This window comes from Stegostoma tigrinum, chromosome 19 (genome assembly GCF_030684315.1).
Source record: "Stegostoma tigrinum isolate sSteTig4 chromosome 19, sSteTig4.hap1, whole genome shotgun sequence".
Lineage (NCBI taxonomy): Eukaryota > Metazoa > Chordata > Chondrichthyes > Orectolobiformes > Stegostomatidae > Stegostoma > Stegostoma tigrinum.
The window spans coordinates 60,354,751-60,377,537 of NC_081372.1; the positions used below are offsets into that span (position 1 = coordinate 60,354,751).

A 22,787-nucleotide genomic window follows, 5' to 3' on the forward strand; every position below is an offset into this window, starting at 1 on the left:
ATACCGTTACACCTGACTCAAGTTTCTCTTTCTCAAACTGCAGTGTGAATACTATCATATTATAGTCACTGTACCCTAGGGGGTTCCATCACCTCAAGCTCCTTAGTCAGGTCTGCCTCATTACATCTCCAAATCCAGAACTGTTTTTTTCTCTAGAGGGCTTGTTCCAAAAAAAATCTTGTAGACATTCCGCAATCTCCTTTTTTCTTGAGATCCACTACCCACCTGATTTTCCCAGTCATTTGCACATTGAAGTCCCCCATGATTATTGTAGTAGTGCCTTTCTTACATCCCTTTTCTATATCCTAATTTATTTTCTTCCCCACATCCTGACTACTGCTCGGGGGCCTTGTATACAGTTCCCATTAGGATTTTTGTCCTTTGCGGTTCCTCAACTCTATCCACACAGCGTCTATGCCTTCCATCTCTATGTTGCTTCTGGCTACCCATTTATTTCATTTTCGACTAACAAGCCAACCCTGCCCCTTCTGCCCATCTGCCAGTGTATTACGGGGTAGTTATTTTTCATGGAATCCCTACAGTATGGAAGCAGGCTATTCTACCTATCAAGTCAACACCGACCCTCCAACGAGTGTGCCATCCAGACCAATTACCCCTAGCCTATCTCTGTAACCATCTATTTCCCATGGCTAATCCATTTCGTGTGCACATCTCTGGTCAGTATGGCCAATTCACCTAACCTACACATCATTGCACTGTGGGAGGAAACTGGAGCACATGGAGGAAACCCATGTAGATTTGGGGAGAATGTGCAAACTCCACACAGATTTAGTTCCCACCCCTGATCCCTTTGCAGCCACATCTGTGAAACTCAGTTCATTCTACCTGCCAATCTCAATCTTTACTACAAACTCATTTATCTTGTTTTGTTTTGCTGTGTGCATTTAAGTATAACACCTACAGCCCTGCATTGACTGCCCCCTTTTCTTAGTAATCCCATCATCTGCTGTTCTTTAAGTTAGATTCTTGACCCTTTCCATACTCCCTGTCCTATAACTTGCTGTGGAAATTTTAGTAGCCTTTGCTGATCCCTACCGCGCCCCCCCCCCCCCCCCCCCCTTTAAAGCTTCTTATAATTTTCCATGCAATGGAATCCAGCTCCCCCACTATTTAGTTTAAAGCCCTATCAACAGCCTAGTTACGTGATTCACCAGGACTCTGGTCCCAGCATGATTCAGGTGGAGTCTGTCCCATCGGGACAGCTCCCTCCTCCCCAGGAATGGTGCCAATGTTCCATGAATTTGAATCTGTTTCTTCCGCATCGATCTTAGAGCCATGCATTTGCCTCTTTAATCTTTTGTGGAGAGGCAACAACTTCATGGTATTATCACTGGACTGTTAATCCAGAGACCCTGGTAAAGCTCTGGGGACCTGGGTTTGAACTCATCAAGGCAGATGTTGAAATATGAATTCAAGTTTTAAAAATATAAAACAATTTAATGATGACCATGAATCCATTGTCGTTTGTTGGAAAAACACCTTCTGGTTCACTAATGTCCTTGAGGGAAGGAAACTGCCATCCTTACCTGGCCTGGCCTACGTGTGACTCCAGACCCACAGCAATGTGGTAGACGCTTAACTGCATTGTGAAATGGGCAATAAATCCTGGCTAACCAGCAATAGCCTCATCCTGTGAATGAACAAAAAGAAACTTATTGACCCTGTGCCAATTTCCTCATGGTTCAGGCGATAATCTGAAGATTACTACCTTTTTGGTTCTGCTTCTTAATTTAGCCCCTAGCTGCTCGCAGCGATGTGGTTGACTCTAAGTGGCCCTCTGGGAATTTTAGTAAATGTTGCCTAGCTGGTGATGCCCTCATCCTGTTGATGAATAAAGAAAAAACAAATTCCGTCAGCTGAAGCTGTTTCCTCTTTTTACCTGTATTTTTGGCACCTACCACAATAACCTGATCTTCCCCTCCCATACGAAGTTACTCTGCAGCCCAGATGAGATATCCTGAACCCAGGCACCAGGCAGATAGCACAGTCTTTGGGTCTCCTGATCCTGGCCACAGAAACCAGGTCTATTCCCTGATTGTACAATCTCTGATTACAACTACATTTCTCCTTTCTTGCCTCTCCTCAATGTAAACCCATACCACAGTGCTATGGTCAGTTTGCTCATTCTCCCTACTGCCACCACTCTCACCCACAGCACTACCTCCTGGAATCCTCTACCTATTTTTACATAGACGCTTCCTTGTTCCTGACCTCTGACTGAATTTGAGGTCGTTGATCTACAGGGTATGATGGCCTGCTGAAACATAGCACGTAGGTAACTCTCCCTCTCTTTGAAGTGTCACATGTTCGAAGCTCAGAGTCCAGCTCATCAACTCAGAGCTGGAATTCCTCAAACAACCAACACTTGCTACAAATGTGGCCACAATGAACCATGATGGTGCCCACCAGCTCCCACACCAAGCAGTTACAACATACTGCCCTGCCCTAACACCTCTATTTTGACTATTTAATACTTAACTTGATTCTTAAAAATTTCGCACTGGTCTTTTAGCTTGTAGCCTGTAAGCATTTCCCTTGTTGCCTTCAATCTGAAAATAACTCATAACTGCCAAATTAGTGGCTATTAACAATCAATGAACTTATGGTTTACCTGTGATGTCACTCTTTTTTGAGCTAGGCTTCAATTTATCATGTTATATTAAAAAAAATACTATGAGCCAGAAATGTTAGCAAAAAGCATCTCTTCCTCTCTGCACTGAGTTCCCTACACTGCCTGTATTGTCCCTGAACAGGATACTCGCTTGGGCAATGTCTCACTCCAGATGTGAATCTCCAGAATCTCTCCTTCCCAACTGCGTGTAGCCTACAGGTGATGCGTTTTCAATGGTTCCATTCTTCAGTAGAGCTGTGAGCTGACGTGACTCACACTAGCTAAGCTTCAATAGTAATGAAAGCCCTATTCAGGTGATTGACTGATAACTGTCCCTCAGTCAGCACAGTCAGCTACCATAACTTTTTTCACGAGACTACTGAATTTTGGCTTTTTTGAAATGGAAAGAGAAAATCCAGTTTTACCAGTTCTATTCCCACGCTGCCTCCAAAGTCGCCAAACTGTATACTCATGTGGCCTGTACCTCATCCAGATGGAATCTCGCCTTCCTGACTTTGTGAAGCTTACTGTTGCAGTAGAAGACAGATCTGTATTCAGATAGTGCCTTCTGTAACCTGCAAGTGTGTGGTGGAGAGTCGAGCAGAATGAAGGATCTTGCAGCCTGTGTACATGGAAGGAGCTAATATTTGGCCCTCTTTTTATTTTTCTGCCCCTGAGGTTTCTCTGAACAATTCTACACAACAGTCCATATCTAATAATTATTTCTTATTACCCATTTTCCTTGAGCCAAATGTGACCATGAGCCACAGTTTGGGAATCATTCCGTTAGAACGCTGCTCATAAAAAATATGTGGGGGCCATTCTTCCAGACCCCTTGAAGGAGACTGCATTGGTTCAAACTATATTCACTGGAATTTAGAAGAATAAGGGGGAATTTCATGGAAACCTATAAAATTCTAACAGGACTGGACTGGATATATGTAGCAAGTATGTTCCTGATGATCAGGGAGAGCAGAGCTAAGGGCCACAGTTTAAGGATACAGGGTAGGCCATTTAAGACTGAGATGATGAATGTCTTCACCCAGAGATTGGTGAGTTTGTGAATTCGCTACCACAGAAAGCAGTCAAAGCCAAAACATTGCACGTTTTCAAAGGGGAATTAGATATAATTCTTAGGGTGAAAGGCATCAAGGATGTGAGGTGCAAAGAGGGAACAGGGTAATGATTGGGCTGATAAACCATGATCGTATTGAGTGGCAGAGCAGAAATAAGGCCAAATGGCCTACTCCTTTTCCTATTTTCTATATTTCTGTATTCTTCATGAGATATCCCAGTTGGAAGGCCCATCTGTTCCAGCTTCAGCCAGTGGATAGGTGACAAACTGAAAGTGAAGGTTCATGAATGGCCTGTAAGCAAATTTCAGTGCTGCACCTGCCCTGGCTGCATGGTGACCCCTGCTTGGCCAAGTGAGAAATTAGTTGGGAATCTCGAGGTGGTTTTTATATTAGACTGAACAGTAGCCCTTGCTGAATGGAGGGCAAAGCTAATTTATGATGTTTTTCAAGTTATTAAATTTCAACTGTTCTTCTTAAAGTGTTGTGATCTGTATTTGTGGTTGAACAGAGGAGCAACCAATAGGGCTCCCCAAAGGAACTTGAAAAACAAAACATTTTGCATATTATTTTTATGAATGAGGATTTTATTTTGTGCATGATGCTATTTGGAGAAATTAAGTGCTTCTGGCTTTTTTTATTGTTGCTGTGCGATTTGAATCAAGCATTCTTTCAGCTTCCAAAATATTGACCAGATGCAGAAAAGAAACAGGTTTTTGTGGAACGCATTCTACTCAGGAAAAATGTTGCATTAAAAAGCCGTCCATCTGGTAGATCATTTGATGAGTGCTTCAAGCAGAGCCCATCCAGAGTAAGCACTCATTTAAACTTGCCTGCTCAGTGGTAGTGATAATGGGAACTGCCAGTACATTAATGAGACATGTAATGTTGTTGGGTTCCACAAGATCGGTTTTAACAGTGATTTCTGTGCAACCCAATTAGCAATTCCCCTGCTCTCCAACCTTTTGAATTGCGGTTTCTCTTCGCCTGTCGACCCTCCGAGTTGCAGCCTGTTCACGCTTCTCAGTCCTCCAGGTCATGGCCTCCCTACAGTCCAGACCCACTGTGTTGTAGAATCTTCGCTGTCCCTGACTCTGACTTGTAACCTCAGAAGGTCAGAGGGCTGGGATTTTATGCAGAGACCAGGTGAATTGGGGGCACGAGGGTGAGAAGCAGGATGGCTGATGAGAAGGAGGCACATTTACTGTAAGGAGCAAGTTACTGTTTTCTTTTACATTTCACAACTTATTTTCAAAGTTACTTCACATTCAACAGGTGATTCAACAATATAAAATATTTCAACTTAAAGGGGCTAATGTTTGAACTTGTTTTTCTGATAAGGTCTGGCAGGACCTGTTTTACTGTTGGTTCAAATGGGAGCTGTGGGAATAGCCTGTCATTTCCTCCTTTGTTCTTCCTGATCTTCATGACTGTCTTTGCAAGGACAAGAGCTTGGGAAGTCTCACTGACCTCTTGGAGGCATACCATTATGTTATTTTCCCAGTAAAGACAAGCCAAGATTTATGCATCATTTTAAAATTTATTCATCGGATGTAGATGATGTTTGCAGGGTCAGCAATTACAACTCTTCCTAAACTGCCACTTGAGAAGGTGGTGGTGAGCTGCCTTCTTGAATCGCTGCAGTCCATGTGCTGAGGGTAGACCCACAATGCCTTTAGGAAAGTCCAGAATTTTGACCCAGCGACAGTGAGAGAACGGTGATATATTTCCAAGTCAGGGCGGTGTGTGGCTTGGAGAGGAACATACAGGAGGTGGTGCAGCCATGTATCAACTGCTGTTGTAAAAACAAAGCACTGTAAATGGTGGAAATCCGGATAAAATCAGAAAGTGCTGGAGAAACTCAGCAGGTCTGGCAGCAGCTGTGGAGAGAGAAGCAGAGTAAATGTTTTGAGTCTGATATGACACGTATTCATTCTCTCTCTATCCACAGATGCTGTCAGACCTGCTGAGTTTTTCCAGCGTTCTGTGTTTGTATCTGCTGCCCTTGTCCTTCTAGAGGATCATGGGGTGAAGCAGCTCAACATCACAAGCAAATTCTCGATCCCAGAGTAATGCCATGGGAGATCAGCTCACGTCAATTGTGGGAGCTCTGAGCTGACTGCATTTACTTGCTGATCCAAGTGTTTCTGAAAATTAATTTTCCACAGCTGACGGCAAAGACAGAGCAGAAGATGACAAGAAGAAGTGGTGGAAGCCCTGGGTAACTCATTCCTCAAGTAGGTTACAAGGAGAAAAGGCTGGGTTTTTAATCACACTAACTGGATACTAAACTTCACCATCCGAAATGTGTCTCCATTGCATGTGCATCCCACAGCGTGTACAACCCCCAGCATTCACCATAGACATGCATGACCTGCAATATTCACCTGAGGCATGCCAAGGGGAAGGTGGTGGCAGCTTGTGATGACACTGAACTGTTAATCCAGAGTCACCTAATGCTCTGGAGATAAGAGTTCAAACCTCAACATGGTAGCTGGTGAAATCTGAATTCTTTAAAAATCACGAGGAGGAGGAGGAGGGTAAAAATGCTAATCTGATGGTGACCATGTAACCCTGCCAGTTGTCATAACTGCCTGTTTTTCATTTGCTGCTGTAGTGATTCATAGTGGGGACTACTATCTCTTTGACACTGACAGTGAGGATGAAGCTAAGGATGAAACTGGAATGGTTGAAGATGAAACAGCAAAAACCTCAGCATTCCAGGTATGTAAGTACCGAGGGGACCAGAAGCAATATTCTGTTCTGGCAAGTCCTGAGACTTAACGCTACACTGCATTACGATCCATCACCTCGATACTCACCCACTCATCTACACCTCCATTATTCTGCACTCACCTGCTCGGCTACACACCTCCGTTACACTGCACTCACCCACTCGTCTACACACATCCGTTACCCTGCACTCACCCACTCGTCTACACTGCACTCACCCGCTCGTCTACACACCTCTGTTACACTGCACTCACCCACTCGTCTACACACCTCCGTTACACTGCACTCACCCACTCGTCTACACACATCCGTTACACTGCACTCGCCCGCTCGTCTACAACCTCCATTACACTGCACTCACCCACTCGTCTACACTGCACTCACCCGCTCGTCTACACACCTCTGTTACACTGCACTCACCCACTCGTCTACACACATCCGTTACACTGCACTCACCCACTCGTCTATACACCTCCGTTACACTGCACTCGCCCGCTCGTCTACAACCTCCATTACACTGCACTCACCCACTCGTCTACACTGCACTCACCCGCTCGTCTACACACCTCCGTTACCGTGCACTCACCCACTCGTCTACACTGCACTCACCCGCGCGCCTCCGTTACGCTGCACTCACCCGCGCGCCTCCGTTACGCTGCACTCACCCGCTCGCCTACGCGCCTCCGTTACGCTGCACTCACCCATTTATGATTAATTTCCTTTTGCTGACATTTGAACAGATTCTGATGATTTCATTAAGCCTCAAAAACAGAATTGAATATCAGTTAATTTGAATATAATTCCCTCATAAGTTTATAACCATTTTGGTGTTGTTGTGTTTGATTAAACTTGTCTGACGATGGATTCTCTCACAGTGCTCGATTGCTTAGAGTCAATCACATGATCCATTAGCTCCACCCACAGGTTAAAGCAATGTCTCATGAAGGAATACTCATTACGATTGCTCAGAGATAGTAAGAACTGCAGATTCTGGATTCAGAGATAATACAGTGTGGAGCTGGAGAAACGCAGCAGGCTGGGCAGCATCAGAGGAGCAGGAAATCTGACGTTTCGGGTCAGGACCCTTCTTCAGAAAATGGGGAAGGGTACCGACCCAAAACATCAGCTTTCCTGCTCCTCTGATGCTGTCTGGTCTGCTGCGTTCCTCCAGCTCCACACTGTGTTATTTCATTACGATTGCTCATGTATCAAAGACTCTGGGAAGTTCTAAATACTTTAAATTATATAAATTAGCTGTTTCAATTTAGAACAGTCATTGCAATACTTGGAGTTAAGTAAGATATGTAGCAGTTCAATCTGAATAATTCTGCAATGAACCACCGAACAAAATGAATTAAAGCTTGCCAGTCAACAAATTATAATAACATTATAACGGTTATAACAATGTCTTGCCCTTTGCCTTCAACCAATTCACAGTCAAATCTATGCAATATGAGTCACTTGAAACAAATGGACTGCAACGTTGCTATGTCCTGGGCTCTGTAGACTGTGAAAGTAGCACCGTGTCTGCTGAAGGAGCAGATTGAGAAATTGGCTGCTGCTTCTTTGTGTCTTTCTCTCTTTCACAATTCCTGAAGAGACCAAGGCCCGATTTTAACTCTGTGCCAAGTGAATGGTCCTTAAATGGGCTAAGACTTCACCCGGGCAGAATGAACAGACCAAGTGGCCGTCTGATTTAACCCTTTCCTTACAGTTTGCTTACATAGCCTTAGTTAAAGACTCTAAAGCAGCAGTCAAGGAAAAACACAAGGAGCTGAAGCGGGCAAAGAAAGTACAGAGGATGACAGAAGATGTGGAGCAAAGAAATCGACAAGGTAATCAATTGCAGTAAATCAGTGTCAGTAACTCTGGGGTCCTTGGTGCTGGTGGTCAATGTCCAATTACTGGGAACAAAGATAAGTGAGACATTACCACTTCATAACGCAGCTTCTGGAAAATTGTCTGTTGGAAAAGAGCTGTGTGGCGTTGCCGAAATCAACTGGGCTTATAATATAAAATGCAGTGGTGCTCCTCCATTACCGGGGCAAGGTGTGCTGTCCCCTTCTGCTAATAGACATGAACGGAGCTTGTTAATGGGGACAGCGCAATGGCTCAGTGGTTAGTAGTGTTGCCTCACAGTGCCAAGGACCTGGATTCGATTCCAGCCTTGGGCACCTGTCTGTGTGCACATTCTGCATGTGTCTGTTCAGTGATCATTGTTTTGAAATTAGTTCATCAAGTCTCATCGAGCAGGCTAAAAGTTACTAAAAGCTCACAAAAGTTGGAATATCTAATAATGATAGCTGTGGCTCAGTTTCTGGTTCACTTGCCACTGAATCAGAAGATTCAATCTGAGATTGGGCACGGAAGAAACTAGGACTGAGAGAGCTCTGATTGTCAGACATGCTGTCTTTTCAGATGAAATGTTAAACAAAGGCACTACAATGCCTGTTCTTCCTCAGGAGGCTTAGAAAATTTGGCATGTCTGTAAGGACCCTCACCAGCTTTTACAGTTGCACAATAGAAATCGTTCTATCTGGATGCATCACGGCTTGGTATGGCCGTAGGACCGTAAGAAACTACAGAGAGTTGTGAACGCAGCTCAGACCATCGCGCAATCCAACCTTCCACCCACTGACTCCATCTACACTTCTCGCTTCCATAGAAAGGCTGCCAACATCATCAAAAACCCCTCCCACCCCAGTTATAATCTCTTCCAACCTTTTCCATGAGAAAGGAGATACAAAATCTTAAACACACGCACCAACAGGTTCAAGAACAGCTTTTCCCCCATTGTTATCAGATTGCTGAATGGGCCTCGTAGATTTCACATCTGATGTTGGTCTTGCTATTGTGCCCTTACAGCAGTAACATTGCATTCCTCTGTTCAATCACCCTACGATCTATATGTCCTTGTTTACTATGATCTGCCTATACTACACACAAAACAAAAATGTTTCACTGTACTTAGGCACATGTGATAAGAATAAATCAAATAAATAAATCAGATAAACAAATAAATATCTGCCTGCTCGAATGGATGTACAAAATCCCATGGCACAATCTTGAAAAGCAGCAGGAGGTATGTCCCTGGCATTCTGACCAATATTCGTCCTTCAATCCTCAGTACAAATTACAAATTATCCAATGATTATTACATTGCAGTTTGAGGGGGTTTGCTCAGCATGTATTGACTGTCGTGTCTCCTGTTTCAAAATAGTGAAATAGAACGGAGAATCCATAAAAGGATTTCACTGTCTCAAAAAGGATTTGAGATGTCCAATGATGGTGAAAAAATGTAGATAAATGAAAAGCTTTCTGTTCTTTTTCAATAAAATAAACATCAGTAACAGTATAACACCAGCAGACTTCAGGACAGTCTTGTAAACACTGTCCTTGCATCCTCGTTCGCAATATAATAATGATTTCTCATTTCAGTATGTTCCAGTTCCTACCTTCCTACATCACATTAATATCTCTTCGAGTTGTTGCTTCATGACCTAATGAAGAGTCCTGTGTGTATATTTCAGTACTGCTTCCTCAGTTACAGTACTCCTGGTATTTTTCCCTGTCAATCACAATACTTTGCTCAGTAATAAGTTGTTCAGACTTTAAATGTCCATTCAATCATTCAGAGATCATGGGAACTGCAGATGCTGGAGAATCCGAGATAACAAAGTGTGGAGCTGGATGAACACAGCAGGCCAAGCAGCATCTTAGGAGCAGAAAAGCTGATGTTTCGGGCCTAGACCCTTCATCAGAAAACAGCAGAAAAGCTGATGTTTCAGGCCTAGACCCTTCATCAGAAAACTGATGAAGGGTCTAGGCCCGAAACGTCAGCTTTTGTGCTCCTAAGATGCTGCTTGGCCTGCTGTGTTCATCCAGCTCTACACTTTCTTATCTTCAGTCTTTCAGTTCAACCTAACATTTTTTTTCTCTCTAGGTGACCATTTTGCATGCCACAGTGCAATCTGCAAACATGATCCCAGCCTTCAAGGTCTTTTTTACTATTTCAATGCACCATTGGAGCGGCACGGTGGCTCAGTGGTTAGCACTGCAGCCTCACAGTGCCAGGGACCCAGGTTCGATTCCAGCCTTGGGTAACTGCGCGTTGTTTGCACATTCTCCCCGTGTCTGCGTGGGTTTCCTCCAGGTGCTCAGGTTTCCTCCCACAGTCCAAAGATGTGCGGGCTAGGTGGATCGGCCATGCTAAATTGTCCATAGTGTTCAGGGGTGTGTGGGTTATAGGGGGATGGGTCTGGGTGGGATGCACCAAGGGGCGGTGTGGACTTGTTGGGCCAAAGGGCCCGTTTCCACACTGTAGGGAATCTAATCTAATCTAATCATCCTGTTGTCATGTTCACTGTACTGTCCAGGGACCTGCTGCAATGTCCAGTGAAGCCCAGTGCAAACTGGAGAAAATGTACCACATTTTCTGACTATGCACTTTACAGCCTTCAGGACTCAGCACTGACTCCTACAATTCCTGACTGGAGAACTACATCCTTCATTTTAACATGCACCTCTAACCTTCCCCCCCGCCCCGCCCCTTCACAGCTGACCTTTGCTGTTAACACCTGCTCTGGGCCAATGATTTGTCTCTTCCCGCAAACTGTAATTGCTCCTTGTGCCCCCTGTTCGACCTTCAACCTTTAATTTCCCATGCCATCTAACCTTTTCCTGACATTCCCTCATGTTCTTCTTGCCCATTCCTTTTTTTCTCATCAGCTTAAACCATCACTGCTCCACCTCTGTTCCATTCTGAACTGAACTCAAACATTGACTTTGTTTCTCTCTCTACTGATGATGCCAGACCTGCTGAGTTCTTCAGCACGTGTTATTATTTTGTTTTAAATTCATTTTACTACTCTCTCTCTCTCTCTCTCTCTCTCTTTCTCTCCTGGAGTTAGCTTAGCTTTCATAATTGGGTAATCATCATGCACAAGCCTAGATGGGGAATATTTATAAACTATTTTATCACAGAATGCTTCATCGTCAAGCCGAATCCTTTTCCCAATTGAACATTAATTTCATGCATTCTCCAGCAGTCTTGCAGAATAAAGATAGGGATCAGGATTCCTGGCCAATTAACTATGCATCCTAACCCTGGGAACCGTCACCCACACTTGTCTGACTCCCCCAGCTGAGATGAGCATGTCAGCAGCAGGTCATGGCCATAGTTAGGCTGTTTCTGAAAGTTGGAGCTCAGTGCTCAATTTAATTAGGAGGCCAAACTCAAACATGAAGGAGGAGGCACTGCTGCAATGCAGCTATGTAGGCAGATCAGTCCCAGAATTGCAAAAAGGGACTGGCTTTGAGCAGAGATTGCTGCTTAACTGTAAATAGAGGCTTTATTTTCAAAAACAAACTTTACTTGCATCTTTAAAATAAGAGAGCCAATGGAATGATATAAACCTATCAGAGGCTGTCATTGTATTTCTGAATTTCAGATTTAAACAGAGCTGACTCCAGTGAAGATGAACTCGATGCTTCGCATGTGCAGGATCCGGGTTAGTGACACTGACAGCGATACATAGCAAGTTGGAAATACCACTTCTTCAATGGGACTACAATGGTCAGACACATATTCCTTGCGCCTGTCCAGTGGAATTACCACGAGTAGGCTGCAGTCAAATATCCACTTTCCACTTTCCATTGAACACCTGAAATGAGTATGAGATTATTGTGCTGGTGTGTTACCAGCTCTGGATTGCTGTCTCATATTTTGTACAGTCTTTGACTGTGTGAAATGACAGACATCCCAGGATTTATTTGAAGATTGAATGTTAGTTTACTGATTCACAAGTAGACCCAATGTACATAAATTCCATAAAATTGTTGGGGCCAAAGGACCTTTGCCATTCTGAAACAAAATGAGAAGCATCTCTCATCTTTTTATGCCTCAATACTTAAGAGAAACCGCAGGTTTTTACAGAAGCAGGCTATTTGATCCACTGTGTCTGTACTGACACTCTGGAGGCTCAGTTTATGAAGTGCCAGTGTATCCTCATTCCCTATGCATTGTGCCCAGACTTTCGACGTGGTTATGAATTGACCATTTCAATTTTTCTTAAAATTTTGTAGCAATTGTTAAATTCATTGCTTTTGAAATCCAGCATCTCGGATTTATGTTTTCTGTGATGTGATGCCACTGTGTAGCTTGGGAAAGGGAAGGGAAGTTGAAATATGGTCCACATGGATAGATTGAAAGGGATTCTGTCACTCTGCAATACAACTTCTTCAGTGAATAAACAATCTCAGTGCAGCTCACAGTAATGTAAAACCAATTGGTTCCTGAGCCCCAAAGTAATAGATAAAGCTTTTTAATTGTTAAAACTTCCTGTGGTGAGCAAACCCAACCTTCACCTAATGAACAGCCTTCATCCATTGTATCACTCTAGCAACTTTCCTTCCTAAAGCATGGCTTCCAGAGTTCAATAGTATGTTCCAGTTTAGAGCTAACCAATATTACATAAAGGTTTTACATAACCTCTTGGTTTATGCTCCCTGTTTTTCATTCTGAAGCCAAGGGACCCATAGACTTTTTAACAGCCTACCCACTTGCCATGTGAAGAATATAGGATGTGAATGAAGCTCCCTGCAGGACTCTCTCTTTCATCAGAACTTCAAAACTGCATTCATTTACTTTGTATTCTCCATTTTCATTGCAAAAAAGCATTACTTCATATTCTATATTCAACTGCATCTGCCATGTCTGAGTTTACTGTTCTAATCATGCTCCTGAAGTGTGTTACATTCCTCCTTACTATTCACACTTTGAGCTTTGTGACAGCTGCAAATTTTGAAATTCAAATCCGGGCTATGACTCTGGGCTATCACTGTCAATTTCTAAATCGCCAGAAACACTTTTGCTCCGATAAGGAGCCATTCTTGTTTCTCGCAGCTTAATGCGCCTTTTCTTTCTTGAGCAGATAATTTCATCAAGCGAGGAGTGAATATTTTGACCTTCACTTGGATGTTTGCCCAAGCACTGCTTGAAGGACTGATTGAGCTTCTGAACTCCATCTCCAAGGAGTACATTGATATCTCCACCGTCCTGAGGTTTGAGAGGTCCATTTTGAGAAGAGAATTAAAACAGGTGACGAGTTTCATTCCTTTTTAACACACCCTAATGCCAGTGACTCAACTTAAACATAATCTTCACTGTTCGCTTCATCACGCTGTCATCAGGAAAAGACAGTGTCTTGTTATGAACAAGGAACTTATCAGGGATTATTAAATCATAAGGGGCATGGATAAGATGAGTGGTAGGTGTCTTTTCCCTAGGCTGGGGGATTTCAAGATTGGGGACATACTTGTTAAGGTAGGAGGAAAAAGATTTAAAAAAGAAATGGGGGCTTTTTTTCACGTGGAAAGTCATTCATGCGTAAAATGAGAAAGTGGTGGATGTGGGTACAATTACAACGTTTAAAAGACACTTGGATAACTAAATGAATATGACATGTTTGGAGGGATATGGGCCGAGTGCAGGCAGGTGGGACTAGTTTAGTTGGAAATTATGGTTCCCACAGTGGTTAGCCCTGCTGCCTCACAGCACCAGGGACCCGGGTTCAATTCCAGCCTCGGGCGACTGTCTGTGTGGAGTTTGCACATTCTCCCCGTGTCAGCGTGGGGTTCCTCCAGGTGCTCCAGTTTCCTCCCACAGTCCAAAGATGTGCAGGCTAGGTGGATCGGCCATGCTAAATTGCTCGTAGTCTTCAGGGGTGCATAGATTTAGGTGGGTTATAGGGGGCTGGGTCTGCCTGGGATGCTGTGAGGGTCGGTGTAACCTGTTGGGCTGAAGAGTCTGTTTCCACACTGTAGGGATTCTTTGAAATGCAATAAAAAATGATGAGATCGAAAGGTCTATGCTGTGTGACTCTATGACTCTGAGATGTAGGCCATTCTGCCCTTCAAAACTCTGCAACTCCATTCAATTAGCTCTTGGTTGATCTGATTTTAATCTCAACTCTACATTCCTGCAAACCCCACCCCCCCACCCCAATAATCTTTCATTCCCTTAGTCATCAAGACTCTATCTACCCCTGCCTTAAAAATATTCTGTAAATGTCTTCCTAACCCACGTCAAGAGGAATAAACACCAAAGATGGCTTTTTCTCCTTGAGGCCGATGGTAGGAGTCAAGAAAATGCCCATCTTTGGACAGTTGCCTCAAGAAATACCAACTCCAGGTCCTAGGGGCGCAGGAGCTGGCTATAGGTGGGTCATCCGACCCTGGAAAACCTTTGGACACAGCCACAGAGGCAGCCAGCTATGGAGATGAGCTATTTAAAAGGCCTGCCACAGCTCTCTGGGACTTTGTCACAGCTGTTTAACAAAAATAAAGGCCCCTCACCCATCTGAAACCCCTACGTATTCCCCAAACCCCATATATTCCACTTTGTGACCCCCAAGAACTCCAATAGTCATTACAGCCCCATGCCTAGGTTTGCATGTCCGTGCCCATGCCCATATATAATATACTTAGAGGCAATTAGCCCTACAGTGAAAATTGGATGTGTGTAAAAGGAATTAATTTATTGACAACTTTCCATATTGAAGCTACGATTTTTTAAAAAATGTCCTTGCTGCAGTCCAATAAATGTTTCAATCATAGAATCCCTACAGTGTGGAAACAGGCCCTTCGGCCCAACATGTCCACACTGACCCTCAGAGCATCCCACCCAGACCCATCCCCCTATAACCCACATAATCTACACATCCCTAAACACTATGGGCAATTTATAATGGCCAATCCACCTACCCTGCCCATTTTTGGACTGTGGGAAGAAACTGGAGCACCAGGGGGAAACCCACGCAGACATGGGGAGAATGTGCAAACTCCACACAGACAGTCGTCCGAGGCTGGAATGGAACCCAGGGCCCTGGTGCTGTGAGGCTGCAGTGCTAACCACTGAGCCACCATGTTGCCTTTTAAAGTCTTTTATTCATCCACGCTCTTTAAAGTCTCAAAATGTGAAACCATAAGGCAGTTCAGATCACTCAAACTTGTATAACCAAACTTTATGAAATTGTTGGAAGTCAAACAATTGTCGGTCAAGTTGGGCTGAGGTCTTTCAACAGACTAATGGTTGTCTCAGCTCTTAAACTAGAATGTGTCTCAATGATCTCATCTGGGTATCTACTGTGGTGACTATTTCCAGAAAGCTCTCCCACTGCAAGGCCACCCGCAAGAGAGATACCAAGATGACAAATGTTCCAAGTAAATGCATTGGAGGCAGCTGAGATACGTTTCCCAGACTAATACCTGGAGCCAGGAATGTTGCCTTCCGAAGGAAAGGTTGCAGACTGGGCTAGTATCTATGGAGTTGGAAAGGATAAGAAAAAGCTTCATTCAATAGGATCACTGCTAACTGACATTCCTTATGTCCATTTTCCTGCTGTTTCTCCATAACCCTTGATTCCCTGCTGGTCAAGAATCTATCTCAGCCTTAAATATGTACTAGGACTCTTTCCCCTATAGCTCCATGTTCCAAAGGCTCTCAACTCAGAGGAAAGAAATTCCTCTTTATCTCAGTCTTAAATTGGTGCTCCTTTATTCTGAGACTGTCTTTCTGCTTTGTGAAGACAACTGAAAGATATCCCATTTATGACTTCACCCGCATCATCTGACTCCATGCACAGATTGTCCCTTTGGTCTCTGATAAGCTCCATTCTTTCCCTGGTAATCTTCTTGCTCTTACTATACTTATAAAAAGCCTGAGGTTTTCCTTAATCCTATCTGCCAAAGATATTTTGTGGCCCCTCTTTTGCCCTCCTACTTTCTCTTTTAACTATCCCACACCCCCAGACTCTCTGTACTCCCAAAGGACATCCCCTGCTTTTAATGCCCTGTACTTAACTTATTCTTCCTTCTTCTTTATCAAACTCTCGATATCCCTTGACATCCAGAGTTCTCTGGACCTGTGTCCTTACCCTTAAACTTAGAGGAACATGCTGGCCCTGAAGTCTCACTGCACTACTTTTAAAAGTCTCTCACTTTCTAAATGTAGACTTAACTAGCTGCTCCCAGTCTGTTTGCCAGATCCTGTCTAATGATATTGAAATTAGCCGGCTTCCAGTTTGATCACTTTCTGTACTATCATTACCCCTTTCCATTATGACTTTGAAACTTACAGAACATTGGTCACTATTTCCAGAGTGCTTTCCCACTGACTCCTCGACCACTTCATCATTCTCTTGGATTAGGTCTAGAACTGCCCTGTCTCTAATAGGACCATCTGTGTACTGGCACAAAAAAACTCTACTGGATGCACATTAAAGTTGCACCATGTCTAACCCTTTCACGCTAAGTCAATCCCAATTAATGTTTAACAAAGTTAAAATCCCTACAACTATAACTCTATTCCTGTCTGACCTCTCTGTGATTTGCTTACATATCTGCTTCTCTATCATTCCTTGACTTTGGGAGACCTACATTATAATCTCAACAAAGTAATCTTATTTTTATTTCTAAGATCTGTCCGGATGGTCTCTCTTTGAAAAGTGTCCTAAGACATCTTCCCTTTTTATTAATTTAAAGAAATCACTACAGTAATGCAGTGCTCCCACCTCCATTACATCTCCCCAATGAGCTTGAAACTTCGATAACTTGGAATAGAACATAGAAAAGTACAGCACAGTACAGGCCCTTCGGCCCACGATGTTGTGCCGTGGAATAATCCTAATCCAAAACCAAAATAACCTAACCTACATTCCCCTCAATTCATTGCTGTCCATGTGCATGTCCAGCTGTCGCTTAAATGTCACTAATGACTCTGCTTCCACAACTACCACTGGTAAAATATTCCATGCGCTCACAACTCTCTGGGTGAAGAACCTCCCTCTGACATCTCCTCTGTACCTTCCTCCTAACACCTTAAAACTATGACCCCTCATGGCAGTCAATCCTGCCCTGGGGAAAAGTCTCTGGCTATCGACTCTATCCATGCCTCTCGTTACCTTGTACACCTCGATCAGGTCACCTCTCTTCCTCCTTCTCTCCAGAGAGAAAAGTCCGAGCTCAGTCAACCTCTCCTCGTAAGACCTCGTCCAGTCCAAGCAGCATCCTGGTAAACCTCCTTTGCACCCTCTCTAAAGCCTCCACATCTTTCCTATAATAGGGCGACCAGAACTGGACACAGTATTCCAAGTGTGGTCTCACCAGGGTTTTGTAGAGCTGCAGCATAACCTCGCGGCTCTTAAACTCGATCCCCCTGTTAATGAAAGCCAAAACACCATCTGCTTTCTTAACAACCTTATCCACCTGGGTGGCAACTTTTAGGGAGCTATGCACTTGAACACCAAGATCCCGCTGTTCCTCCACACTGCCGAGAATCCTGACTTTAATCCTATATTCAGCATTTAAGTTCGACCTTCCAAAATGTTGACTGTCAGTCCTGCCCTTCCTTCAGCAATGTAATGTGGAGATTATAACCTTAGTAGTACTCTCTTTAATCTGCCCCCCAACTCTGAATTTCTCTTGCAGGACTTCATTTCATTTTTGTACCCATGTGATTGGTACCAACACATTTTCTAGCTGTTCCCCCTCTCTTGTAGCCACTGTGTGATGCTACTGACCCTGTCACCAGAGAGGCAACGCACCATTCGAGAGCCTTGTTTGTAACCACAGAACACCTGTCAGTTCCACTTGTGTGTTAGTTTTCTGTGTTTCATGCTCAAGTATCCCCACTGTGTCACAGCTTTCTGCAGTTTCTCTCCATTTAAACAATATTCTGTTCTTTTGTTCTCCCTTCCAAAATAAACAACTTCACATTTTCTCAAATTACACTCCATTTTCCAACTCTTTGCCCACTTATTTAACCTATCAATATATCTCTGTAAACTGTTTATATCCCTCTGCAACTTGCCAATGCACCAATTTCTGTGTCATCTGCAAATCTGGCCTCAGAACATTCGCTTCCTTCCTCCAAGTCATTGACATATATTGTAAACTGTTGCGGGCCCAGCACTGATGCAGGACCCCACTGATTACAGTTTGCCAACCTGAACAGAACTGCTTATCCTAACTTGCTGTTTCCTGCCCATTATCCAATTCTTTATTCACACTGATGTTCTACCTCCAACACTATGGGCTCTTATCTTCCAACTTAACCTTTTCAGAGTTAACTTGTTGAATGCCTTCCGGAAGTCCAAATACAATGCACTCTCTTTCCACTCTGAGAAGTTCTCAAAAAGCTCTAATAAATTAGTCAGACATGATTTCCCTTTCGTGAAGCCATGCTGACCTTGTTTGATTAGATTATGCTTTTTTTTGCAATATTTTTCGAACTGTGGATGTCAGGCTAATCAGCCTATAGTTACTCACTTGTTGCCTCCCTCCCTTTTTTGAATAGAGGTGTCACACCAGCAGTTTTCCAAGCATCTAGAACTTCTCCAGAGTCCAAGGATTCTTGGAATGTTATAACCAATGCATCCTCCGTGTCTGCTGTTAAATTCTTTTCAGATCCTAGGATGCAAGCCATCAGGACCAGGGAGTTATCTGCCTTTTGCCCCATTAGTTTGTCTAGTACTACTTCTCTAGTGATGGTGGTGGCACTTAATTCCCCCCCATATTCCTTCTTGTTAATGGTATTTTCAAAGTATCTTCCAATGTAACAACTGAGGCCAAATATTTGATCACTATCTTGCCCTCAATTAAAGTTACTGTCCAAGCTAGCAATTTCATAAACTTCATGTTTGAAACAAGACATTACTTTCCAGTTAAAGTCATCATTCAAATCCAATTCAGTATTCTCACCCATTTGTTCCTACACTGTAGCAAGGTCCTGTCCAGTAAGTTTCAAGTTATTTTGGTATAGTACTGAAAATGTTACATCACTATCCCTGTAACCTAGAGCTTTAGATAAATAATCCAGAGAACACAGATTTCAAATCTCATCAGGATAGTTTGAGAATTTGAATGAGAGACTGTTTGCTAAGGTGGAAGCGACAGAAGTGAGGGCATATTACTGACATGGATTGGAAATTGTTTGAGTGGCAGAAAGCAGAGTTGAAATAACAGACAAGCACTCAATTTGGCAGGAAGTGACTAGTGGTGTCCTGTAGGGATCTGTGTAAGCATGGAAACATGCTGACCAGGTTTCTCAAAGTAAATTAGTCCCATTTGCCTGCAATTGTTCCATATCCCTCACAACCTTTCCTATTTGTGTATCTGTCTAAAAATCTTTTAAATATTGTAACTTTACCTGTATCTACTACTTTCTCTGACTGTTCATTCCTTTATAGGAACCACCCTCGGTTGAAAAGGTTGCCCATCAGTCCCTTTTAAATCTTTCCCCTCTCACCTTAAACCTAGGCCCTCTAGGTTTGAACTCCCATAGCCTGTGGAAAAGATCTTTGCTATTCACCTTATCTGTGCCCCTCATGATTTTATAAATCTCTGTAGGGTCACACCTCAACCTCCTATGCTCCAGGGAAAATAGCCCCAATTATTCACAGTGGACGTTAACAACTTGGATAATAACATAAAAAGTTCAATATCTGAATTTGCTGAAGACATAGAATTGAGCAGCAATGTAGACCATGTTGATGACAGCATAAAATTACAACAGGATGTCGATAGATAAAGGTGAATGGGCAACATTGTAGCAAATGGCTTTTAATATAAGCAAGTGTGAGGTTATCTATTTCATACTGAAAAAGGACAGATCAGGGTATTTTTTAGAAGGCACAAAGTTAAATACAGTGGATGTCCAACAAGATTTTGGGGTTCAGGTGCATAGCTGTTTAAAATGCCACGAACAGGCACAGTAAATAAATGATAGAGGCTACTGGAATGCTGGTTTTCATATTTAAAAGGCTGGAATATAAGGATGCAGACATTATCCTCCAATTGAACGAGACCCTAGTTCGTCCCCACCTAGAGTATTGTGAACAGTTCAGGGTACTACACTAAGGAAGGATGTTTTGGCCCTGTAGGGAGTTCAGTACAGGTTTACAAGGATGATATCTGACCTTCAGGCACAAAGTTATGAGGAGAGATTAAACAAATTAGATTTTTATTAGACCTCTCAAATTTAGAAGGGGTGATCTAATCAAGGTTTTCAGGATATTAGCAGGGAAACTCAGGCTGGATAAAGATAAACTATTGCCATTGGCTGAAGATTCTAGAACCGGGGGCATTGTTTAAGAACGAGAGCCAGTTCATTTCAGGAGAAATGTTAGAAAGTACTTCAGGGCACAGAATAGTGAAGGTTTGGAACTCTCTTCCCGAAATGGTGGTTGATGCTAATTCATTTATTAAATTTAAATCTGAAATAGACAAAGCAACGATATCGAGGGGTATGGGCCCAAGGCAGGTTATACGGAGTTAGGCCACAGATCAGACACAATCACACTGAATGATGAAGCAGGCCTGAGGGGCTGAATGGCCTACTTGTGTTTCCTGTGTTCCTAAAAACATAGACCCAAACATAAGATTTCAGTGTTCATGGTGATGAAGCTGTTAATATCATTATAAAACCCAAGGCCATTTAGAGAAGGCAACTTATTTATTTAGCATGGTTTGTCCCGCATTAGTGCAATAATTCCATTTAAAATACCTCATTATTGTCAAGCACCTTTGGACCTCGGACATAGCAAGTGGTATTTAAATACAAAGATAGTAGAAACTGACTATGTTGGAGAATCTGATTAACCAGGTGTAGAACTGGATGAACGCAGCAGGACAAGCAGCATCAGAGGAGCAGGAAAGCTGACGTTTCAGGTCTTCTTCAGAAAATTGTTCACTCCTTTATTCCTTTATTTAATCTTTCTTCTTCCATTCTCATCGTATTCTAACATGGCTAACTCTGAGCTAGCATTTAGTTGTATTAATCAGGACCAATGAAGATATGTAATGATCTCTGGCCTTACCAGTAAGGCCTACATCTTGAGAATGGAAGTTGTATTGTCTGTGCTCCGCAGTCTACAGGCCAGGGTATGATCAGAAGGGTAATTTATCAAAGAAATGGGTTTTAATAAGAAAGCTGTTGAAGAATGTGATGAGGCGAGGAGGCTGCTGTAAAATCTAAACAAATGAACTGTTAATCAAACAAAAACTATTCTGACTATGAGATAACAAGGTGTGGAGCTGGATGATCACAACAGGCCAAGCAGCATCAGAGGAGCAGGAAAGCTGACGTTTCGGGCCTAGACCTTTCATCAGAAAATAAAGAATTCTGCAGCATCTGCAGTTCCTATTATCTCTGATACTATTCTGACTACACTGTGTAACCAGGCCTCTCCATTACTCTTTTTAGGGAAAGCTTTCAAACCAGGAGACAATTCATAATTTTTACAATGCCAAACTGAAATGTCGAGCTCCCTGTAATCCTGATGGTGTCTTGGAGAGAGATGAGCCAATGGAAGGAGATCCAGCGTCAACATCGAACTACCGCAAAATGCCCAGCCTTGATTCGATGTTGTCCAGAGACAGCAGTGTGTCCAGGTAAAGGTCCTTCACCTGATCAATGTACACAAGGGCCAGTGTTGGATTCTGGGTGACACCATATCGCAGTGGAAATGCTGACCTGCCCTAGTCATGATATTTAATATATTTGTAGTATTTACTAAACAAACTCATGGTGCGACATTGAAGTAGGCTGTGGTGACCAGGCAGAGGTAACTGTCCTGTGGTGACTGGGTGGTGGTGATTGCATTCTTTGTGACTAGGCTGCCCAATGATGGGGGGATCTGACTTCAGTTTGGAATGGTGATTGAATGCAGCTGTACTTCAGGTTCCATTGGAGTAGGATCAAAAGAGATATTTATTCTTTCACAGAATTTAGGCTTCACTGTCTGGGCCAGAGTTTATTGCTCATCTCTACTTTTCCTGGAGAAAGTGCTGGTGATTCTGTCTGATTGATGTAGTTTCAGAGAACAGGAGTAACGAAAGTAATTTGAATGTTGTGGTTGGTTGGCTCACCGAGCTGGTTCGTTGTTCTGTAGACGTTTCATTACCCTGCTGGGTAACATCATCAGTGCAGCCTCCGATGAAGCACTATTGTGTTTTCCCACCTGTTATTTGAACTCTGGTGTCTGTTGAGCTGGATTACCTCACTTTCGGTATTCCTTCATAAGACAGTGTATATGGGGCCTAGGTCTATATGTTTATTGATGGCTTTCTTGGCAGAGAACCAGGCCTCTAGGAAGTCCCATGCTTGGCTCTGCTTTAACTGTCCCAGGATCCTGGTGTTCTCTCAATCAAATTGGTGGCTCTACTTATCCATGTGGATAGAGATGAGTGAGTTGTCTTTTTGTAGCCAGTTCATGTACTCTTGTTGCTAACTTCCTTCCTGTTTGTCCAATGTAATATTTGTCGCAGTATTTGTAGGGAATCTTGTATCT

At 43.1% G+C, this 22,787-nt stretch overlaps 1 protein-coding gene across 1 annotated transcript in view; it reads left to right on the forward strand.

Annotated features, from left to right (window-relative positions):
• Window positions 1–22,787, forward strand: part of LOC125461205 (piezo-type mechanosensitive ion channel component 2-like) — a 205,327-nt gene that overhangs the window by 110,587 nt on the left and 71,953 nt on the right. Inside the window, exons 31-36 of the mRNA XM_048549712.2 lie at window positions 5,874–5,942; window positions 6,323–6,429; window positions 8,153–8,273; window positions 11,889–11,948; window positions 13,371–13,537; window positions 21,701–21,888. Of these exons, the coding sequence (XP_048405669.2) occupies window positions 5,874–5,942; window positions 6,323–6,429; window positions 8,153–8,273; window positions 11,889–11,948; window positions 13,371–13,537; window positions 21,701–21,888 (712 nt within the window). The remainder of the gene's footprint in view (window positions 1–5,873; window positions 5,943–6,322; window positions 6,430–8,152; window positions 8,274–11,888; window positions 11,949–13,370; window positions 13,538–21,700; window positions 21,889–22,787) is intronic.